At 41.5% G+C, this 9,189-nt stretch overlaps 1 protein-coding gene across 8 annotated transcripts in view; it reads right to left on the minus strand.

Annotated features, from left to right (window-relative positions):
- Window positions 1-4,705: 4,705 nt before the first annotated feature.
- MPDZ (multiple PDZ domain crumbs cell polarity complex component) overlaps window positions 4,706-9,189 on the minus strand; it is a 160,432-nt gene continuing 155,948 nt past the window's right edge. For all 8 annotated transcript variants that reach the window (XM_004706529.2, XM_030885397.2, XM_045289190.1 and 5 more), the window contains 2 exons: window positions 8,218-8,341; window positions 4,706-6,239 (listed from right to left, as the gene is read on the minus strand). In XM_004706529.2, coding sequence (XP_004706586.1) covers window positions 6,093-6,239; window positions 8,218-8,341 — 271 coding nt within the window. In that variant the 3' untranslated portion in view covers window positions 4,706-6,092. The remainder of the gene's footprint in view (window positions 6,240-8,217; window positions 8,342-9,189) is intronic.

The following is a 9,189-nucleotide window of genomic DNA, read 5'->3' on the forward strand; positions in this document are numbered from 1 at the left end:
TGCAACAATGGACTCAACTGTGAGGATGGCACAGGCCTGGGCAGGGTTTGCTCTGTGGAACATAGGTTCACTTTGAGTTCGAATCCACTTGATGGCACCTAATAACGACGACTGCAAAAGAATCACATTTCAACTTTCGTTTTTTTTTTTAAATGCAGGTAACAAATATGAATCTGATTCTGTGAAAAACAGGTGTGTAACAAATATTTTAAAAACACTTAAAAATAATTCTGAAACCCAAACATGGTCATTGGAAGTCATATTCTTTAAATAAAGAGAACTCATACATTAGTCCATTTAATGGAAATTCAGTTAGGTCTCTGAGATATATCTGTAGAGAATCATATTATCTGTATACTTAATTATAGAAGTAGCTTCTTAAAGAATTAAATAAACTTATATGTATCTGTGTGATAACTGAACAATCAAATCTGTACCCAGACAAAGTCAATCAATTTTCTTAGAGCTCTAGTAGTACACTATTCTTTTATACAGATGTGTATCAAGTGAAAATGTAAACCTACAGTTAAGTACTTCCTTACTGATTTGAGTAGGTATGTTTTTCTAGTGGGGCCGAAAGACCCATTTTAATATTCATAAGAAGTACAAAAGCCATAACTGTCATAATGACTTGTTTTAACAATCAGGTAAATATTTAATCATTTCATTTAACTCACAGGAATTATATTTTCTGTTCTTTAAGAAGCAAGTCGATTAGACTGGTAATTTTTGAGTATGGAATTGCCTTATTCAAACTTTTCTGGAGCCAGAAAAGGAACACATTTCATACTCAGTTGAGAGATTTTTATCAGTAGACTTAAAAGGCGGCAGGGTGCATAATTAGGTATGCCTGCCATCTGCATAGCCCTCCAGGTGCTAGAGCCATTAGCTTTATTTAATATTACCACAACATTAATTTTACTCCATTCATTTATGTCATTTGTCCTTTATTTCAAACCAAGACTATCACATCTAAAGCACTGGACAGAATGACCCAATTCTGATTTTAGAGATCATCTTACTTTATAAATAACATTACGCAACCTCAACAGTGAAGAACACTCTTTTAGAACAGTTGACTGGCTTGCTTTCACATTAAAAAAAAAGAAAGGTCTACAAACATAACCTTCCAGATTTTCATATGATCCTTTATTTATTTTTTGCAAAAGGGGGCACATTGTAAGATCATCATTACAGGTGGCATTATGACAAGACCCTCGTCATCCTGAGTAACAGAATGAGAGAGCCATGGTCGGCATTCAGTCGAGGAGGGGGCCTTCGCAGAGTCTGGACCTTGTTGTCATGTTCACCCATCTCCCTTTCTAGCAAAGAGTTCTTCTTGAGCTCCTCTCAATTTTGGGTGAGCCCACTTGCGCTCCATCCGGTTGTCAAAGCTGTGGCCACTCAGAAGCAGAAGGCCAGGCCCGTCTTTCCAGGTGCCTGCAGCTGGGCCGGAAGGGCTACCTTCCAGGTAGCAGTCCACTGGTCGACTGCACCTGCCAGGGACTTCCTAACAAAGAGAGAGGGCCTCCAGTTCTGATGCTTGGCTTGGTATCCTTTTATGGGTGTCTTGATAGAATTGATTAACATGTCTTTTGTTCAGTTTCTTTACAGTGATGGCAAATGATAGTGTTCCCTATTTAAACAATTTAGATGCAGTTTCTCCTTTAAGTTCTTTTATATTAAAAATTAGTCTACACTAGAGAGAAATATTCAGTAATTATGAGGATATGGAATACATCGTGAAGGTTGAATGCAAAATAATTGGAATTGTAGCAACATGGGTATAAAGTTAATTGCATGTAATCTCAGAAGGAAAAATCCAATCGCACAAGTACACAAAAATAAAAATTTGAGGCTGAAGAAAGATATTTATATTACCATGTCTTGTAGGATATGACCACTCTTCCTGAGCATGTAGTCATGCTTTATATCTAGTATGCACGTGCAGTATCTAATTTTCTCAAGCAACGGTACAAAACCTTTAATCATGTTTGTGGGAATGGATCTTTGAATATGAACTATTTCAACCTAGACTCAGATTTAAAAATAGCAATTGCTGGTACACTAACTTTAAAAATAGAGAATGGTATGATTTTGAAGATAATCTTTTTATAATTAAATCATTTTATTGGGGACTCGTACAATGAAGATAATCCTATTTGCTTCAGAAAATCTTTGAGTCAGAAGAAAGAGGATGGGGGTAGGAGAAGAAAGAATCACAAAGTATTCACAAATGACAGGACCCCCTCCAAGGGGAGTGAATGCACTGTGAGCAAGCTGAAGCTCCCTCTGCAGAACTGCCGAAGGCAGTCTTTGGATGATGGTACTTTTTGAAATGAAAATGTTTGAAACTTGATAATGTTCAAGCAACATTTTCAGAGAGACAATTCGGAGATCATTACCATAGATTTGTTTCCCTCCTTGAGAGAACTCCTTTTAAGTGTGCCCATTAAACCTCCAGTACTGGACTAAAATAGATAATTAAAAGTCTTCGACACATAATCCCATATACATTTTCCTAATTTACATGAAAATGGACAATATGGAAGGCTGAATTTTGAGCTGCTGCAAAATGAAGTTATAAAAATCACTTTAAGAACATATGCTTCCACTAGCTTTCACTCTTTCATTTAGAAATTCTTTTAGTGCCAACATTTTTTCTTTCTTTCTCATGCAGAGGTAAAGGAGGCCTGGCCTGCCTTACAAATGACTCCCTTCAGAAAGGGGCAAGGTTACACACCAAGTCCCAGGAGCCGGAGCTGAGGAGCATATCTTCTGCACAAATCAAAAGCATTCCAGAGTCCTCGTCCCTGCGGAGAGCAGGTGATGAGAGCTTTGGCATTCCCACACCTCGACCAAAAAAAAAAAGTACTCTTGTTTCCCTGCAGGCATCCTTTCAACATTTCCCTCCCTCAGTTGATATCTGAAGGCGGGCACTACATCACTCCCGACAGACATTCGCCCACCATGAGCTGGCCAGCCCAGTAGCTCAGGCAGCCCAGTAGAGGATGAGGGGCTTCCAATCATTCATGGAAACTCCCACCATCATCTCATGCCATTTCCCATGAACTTTCTGAAGCTTCCTTGTTCATCTCAGGGGAGGGAAATGCATCCTTTGCTCCTTCGGTTCTATTGGGAATACATTTTTTTAAAAAAAAACAACTTTTTTTCTCGTCTTTTACTAATGCTAATTTTTTAATGTTTCCAACTCCATCACTGCTTTCTGATTTATGGAGTCTACTGACATGGTGCATCTCAATGCCACACCTGTCACTACACATCAGTCTGTACTGAATTAAACTCACATCATTATTATTGTTATTATTGGAGGGGAGAAGAAAGTGGCCAGAAATGTAAAGTCTTCTCCACTTTGATTTAATCAAGCAGGGAGTCACGCTGAATCTCATAGGCAAGTCTCAGCGTGGGGCAGGACACGGTATGGACACGACAATGCCCACGTCCTCATTTAAACTCTTTATTCAAGTCCTTTCTTCCGTCACCAGAGAACTCACATCTATAGGAGCAAACTTTTTTGTCTTTGCTCCAAGTGTTTATGATTCTAAATCATCTGTTCCTTCCGAACTGTAACTGTCTCCCTGCCCTTTCCCATTTCCCCCCACCCTTCCTCTTTTTCAAGGACTTGACTTTGTCAATTAGCAGGAGCTCAGGAGCAGGGCTTTTCCTGAATTTTCTACGTGCATTTGCGACAGTCCTGCTGTTTCTTTTTGCTGTTAGTATGAAGACTGCAACTAGCTCACTGAGCCAATGTAATGCCATGAACTCAATCACGACCTTGAACTTAGTTAGTCCCATGTTCCCAAAAGCCACCTATTAGGGTAGTGACTCAGGGTATTGAAAGTGTTTTAAGAACAGTTTAAGCTGTTCTCACTGGGGTACTCTCTCACAGTCCTCACTCTTTCATACGGTAAAAATCTGCAAGTTCAATCTTAAAACAGCCGCAGTTCATGGGTCCTGGCAGCCTTTCAAGTGGGAGCATCAGCAAATAACTGATAAGAAGGGATACCGAAATGCATTTTATTATATTAAGTACCTGGTTGTACAATGATTCGCCAGGGAACATCTCCCTGAATTCTATTTTTTCTTATTTTTTGGGGGGGGATGCAGGTTTTTGATTATCCACTTTGTATACCTGGTTCTCTTATTTTAGAATTAGATAGAAGCTTTGGGGTAAAATGACAGACCGTTTTAGCGATGAATCAGAGAGGGGCTGCACATGCTCATTACCTAATTAATGGCAGGACTAGGACAAAGATTCCCCAATTCCTCACTTAGGGCTGTAGTCAGACCTTTTGCTAATTAACATAAACAATTTTCATTTTTCATCTGAGCGGATTTTAGCTCTTGCCAACCCTCAAAAAGCAACTTGTGAAGAAGAAGAAAAAGCAACTTCTGCTACTATTTCTGCATTAAAAGAACCTCAGGGACGCATACAGGTGGGAGACACTTTTCTTCCTGCAGTGGCGTTTACCTTGCTCTGCTCCAAGAAAACTCTGTGTATCTTTAGTCATAGAAAAAATCTGGACATATGAAAAATTGAGGTTTTCTTACTCATGCTGTCCACAGCTCCTCTCATAGTAACTATGAACGCCATATGTTCAGTTAGACATGATAAAAACCAATTTTAGTTGTAAATCTTGAACAATACAATAAAGCGTTTCCCTAGTAAAATGAACACACCAAAAACGATGCCTGTTTCTTTATTGGCGCACGCCTGAAACTTCTTATTTATTCACTTCAATTCTGCATTTACACAAGAACGCTGTAATAAAATATCTGTACACTACTTCTGTTACAAATATAGATAATATTTAAAGTGACTTTATATATTCGAATGTAGGAGTTTCACGCTCTAAAATGGGAAAGAACACATGATAATTCCTTACCAGTTGTCTCAATAAACAGCTCCATCTGTTTCCCTTAGTCTAAAACTATTGTATTATAAGATGTTAATATAAGGCAATGAAACTAAGTTATGCTAATCCCCTTAATTTTTCTATCAATTTACTAATGGCATGCAACCAAAATAATTACTAACACATTGCGTTTTTCTCTGTCATTAAGATTAATACTAATTGAAAACCAATTGCACAGCACACTAACATATTTTCAGTATTGCATCAGTAGTTAGAACCAGCATTAAACGAGCCTGGGACTCGTCCATGTTCCTCCTCGGCCGAGATGGCTGCTCTCTAGAGCAGCTACCATTCCACACGGGGTATTACTGTTGCTTTACTGATTACAACACAAACATGGTTTAGGGCAGATGAGCATTCGACATATGAGGGGGCTTCACAAAGTTCATGAGAAGATGGAACTAAGTGATACTGGAATTTCGACATGGACTTTCTAAGGCCCCTCGTACTGCCTTTCCAAAACTTGGGAGCATGGACCCCTGTGTTTGCTACTGACGCATGATCTTAGCAATGGACTCTGTGTTTCAGCTGCCGTCCAGCGAGAATGTGAATCGTGGAAGCCTTCACCGAAAAGAAAATGCACAAAGTAGAGGTGGAGAGATGTGCTTTTTGTGATACTAAGAAATCATTAATACTGAACATATATTTTTAAGCCTGTTAATAAAAAGAAGTTTCTTTCTTTCATGTGAGGTCTACAGAGAGAAGATGGGTGGGTAAAATCAGGTATTTCATAAGAGTCTTCAAGATTTTATTCTTTATTTTAGCATTTGTCATTTTCCACCATAATTTGCTGACGCTGTTTCTGCTGGTTTAGACTTACAACTTTTTTGTTTCTTTCTCTATTCATCCGTTCAGGACCTAATAATTTTTGTCCATTTGACCACAAAATGTCAACTATCTTCCCAAAGAAAGGCTGGGTTTGGCTGATGAAATAGTTCTTTTTGTCGAACGTAGGTTCACAGGTAGCAAGGGGAAGGAAAACTAAATGCTAAGCTGCAAGCAAACCAGGTCTATATGAGAAAAAACGTAAATAATTTTTATTTTATCCTCTCTGGCTTTGAAGAGATCGGTGAACCCAGCCGGGGAGAAGTTGCCCACCAGACAGGCTCGCTTGTCTGGACAGTGTAGAACGGGTGGGATCCACTCGGGCAACGCTCAGGAGAGAACCATCAAGGTCACGCTGCCTTTTGTCCGCTTAAGGATGGCAACAGCTTCTTCGTGGGTGACCCCTTCAAGACTCTGCCCATTGACAGCGATGATCTGGTCCCCCCTTTTCAGACGCCCATCTTCGGAGGCTGCTCCCTGCAATTATAAGTCGGCTTGTTTACTTCTCAGAAAATGCTGCCCCGCAGCTACACAACAGACACAGAGCTAAACAAGAATGTAAATTGCTCGGCGTGTACACGCTTGGTTGCCAGTGCTCCCAGGTGTGCTAGAGCCACTAAGCAGGGGTGAACACACACAGAGGAGATCTTTTCAAAACGAGGTTAGCCCCAAGATCCAAATTTAAGAGCAATTTTGGCAGTCAGTAGGCTAGATCTCTTTGTTCGTCTGTTTGACCGTTCAGCCGAGCAGTTGCTAGGATCCCAAATGAATCAAGACGATTGGGAATCTGCCTAGTGGGGATGGTTTCATACAATCCAGAATTTTCTATCCTATAAAGGAGCCCCATGGAAAGAAGCCAAAGGGGTGAACAGGAACAGACTCCGTCTTATAGGACATGTGCATGTGATCCTTGAAACCAGAAAGTTTGCAGAAGCAAAAGTCAATGTCCAACGGCCCAGCCACATGTTGTCAAGACCAGGATGAGACCCAGGTCCTGAATTTAAGACCCAGGCCTGTTCCTGCATTATCCGCGAGTTGGAAAAGGCTGCTCAAGAAGTCTTGGTTCTTGGCTTCCCCAAGATAGATGGTTCCTCCCCATTCCTTAAGGGCCCCACAGGACTCAGATGATTCAAAAGACCTTGCCATCGGAAACAGAGCCCTATCTCAGGGCATGCGCATAATAGGCAAATGTGCAATGTGGAAAAGTTAATGAGGAGCTCATAATGATGCTGTTCTTAAAATATGTTCTAACTAGCGTGCCTTAAACCAAGTGTTCCGAGGTTGAAGGGAAGGCAAGTGCTGTTCAAAACGGCTTTAAAAAAAAAGCAATCTCGAACATGAAATCCACCGCTAGCTGGTGGTTCAGAGAGCTCTGTATGGTTGTTTCTCCAGAACTACGAGCGAGAACGGTCAGATCAACTCTTCTCACAGGTTAAGCATCACTTTGCGCCTTTGCACTCTTCCACGTGGAGGAGCGGGGTTTTTCTTAGGTAGGGCACTTTGCTCAGTTGTGCGGCTTCTGAAACAATTCCATAGCAATCTATTAACACTAAGTCTACAATGGCTACAAATGACCGTGACCGCTTCCACCAGATTTTTGCAATAGCTTTTTTTTCCTTTTAAAACCTTGTTAGGTCTAGACTGGTTTACCAATGCAACTCAAACGTTACTGCCCTCATAGCAACCCGACAGGACAGCGCAAAACCGCCCCTTGGGTTGCAGAGGCTCTGAGCCGTTTTGAGAGCAGAAAGCCCCATCTGTCTCCTGCAGAGTGGCTGGTGAATTCGAACTGGTGACCCCGTGGTTAGCAACCTAAAGCGTAACCCGCCATGCCACCAAGGCTCCTTAGTTTACTAATAGACAACAGCAATAGAAACGGTTTCTATTTTTCATTGACTCACTTGTTGGCAAGCAATTGACTTGGTGCACGTGAGAGGACTGTGGATACCCTTCAACATTGCTTGTATATTTAATTCAATCAAATAATGGCCGACTAGGAACCTGCATGTGTGCCGTGGTTACTTTTCGGGAAGTAGTTTATAGTTCACGGCAGAAACGGTGTTCAGAAAACAAAAGGCTAGCACTCTCAATCCATCCAGAGGAAAAAGTCCCGTTTCCAACGGCAATCATGGGCGGCTTGTGGCACAGGATCTACATGGGCTAAATTTACTGTCTGAATCTGGGTTCATGAATTTGTCTACATACAGGGGCGGGAGTCCCATGGAGTTTCAATTAGGGCCTCTCTTCCTAAGCCTCAAATTGGACCAAAAATATGTAATGACCCGAAGGGAGTTTGAGAAGAAAATGATCAACTGTTAACCATTTGGCATTACCTCGGGCCATAAACTAATAAGCCAGCTGCTGCTGACCACCGTTAATGCATGTTTGCGGGGGTGGGGGATGGTGTGTGTGTGTGGGGGGGGCGCAGGAAGGCAGTTAGAAGGAGCAAGCTTACCTTGGCAAACACGGTCTTCACATAAATGGGCAAATCTCCGTGAGGACTGCCGAACCCTCCTACAATGCTGAAGCCTAAGCCGTCCGGTCCCCGGTCGAGTGTGATGGACTTGCACTGAGGAGGTCTGCAGGCCAGGACACAGGAAAAGAGGATGTGAATCCTGAGAAGTAGATACCTACGCATACACACACAGATCTGAGAATCTGAAGTGTAGGCGATCCGACATCTACCTAGGCTTTGCATAATTCTCTGTGATGCTGACAGTGGATAGATTCCCGATACCCTGGGGATTCTTGAATTGTTAAGTGCATGCTGGGTTCAGTATTGTAAATTTACATCGTCTAATAAAATCCTACTTGACAATTTTGTTCTTCTTTGCAGTTCCTTTAAATGAACATGCTCCCAGCACATTTTGGTTACATGTAAGAGCTCATCTCTCCTAGTGACAGGGCTGGCATGTGGGTTGGGGGGTGGGGGGGGCGGGTCATGGAATAAGTCAGAAGCGCCACTATTCTAACACTCAGATAAATATTAATCCTGTAACAGCCACGCCCAGACTCAGTGCTGCTACCTTCATTTTGATGCGTAACTATTGTACAGGTCTAGAGTTGAATTGCCCCTGCTGGTGAGCAGCCTAGGGTATAACCGTGGTGTACCCAGCATCCTTTTAACAGTGCAATGTGGCCACAGATTATCTTCAGATGTTAACCTGCCTCCTTCCTGGTCTCTTCCCCTGCATTTGTGATGCTGTTGCAGTCAAGTTTGGGCAACTGACTTTTTTCAATCAAAAGAATGCTTTAACAAATAAGTAGGCAATAGATCTATTTCCCCATCCTCATATAATATATTTGCATATGTACATGTCTATGAGCCTACATTTATAAGTTTAGTATTAAGGTAGCAGAAGGACATTGGGCCTCCACTCAAGTACTCCCTCAACACAAGAATACTTTCTTCTAGTAAATTGGCATT

This window comes from Echinops telfairi, unplaced genomic scaffold (assembly GCF_000313985.2).
Source record: "Echinops telfairi isolate 266 unplaced genomic scaffold, ASM31398v2 ScPeMD7_25;HRSCAF=90, whole genome shotgun sequence".
Taxonomy (NCBI): Eukaryota; Metazoa; Chordata; class Mammalia; order Afrosoricida; family Tenrecidae; genus Echinops; species Echinops telfairi.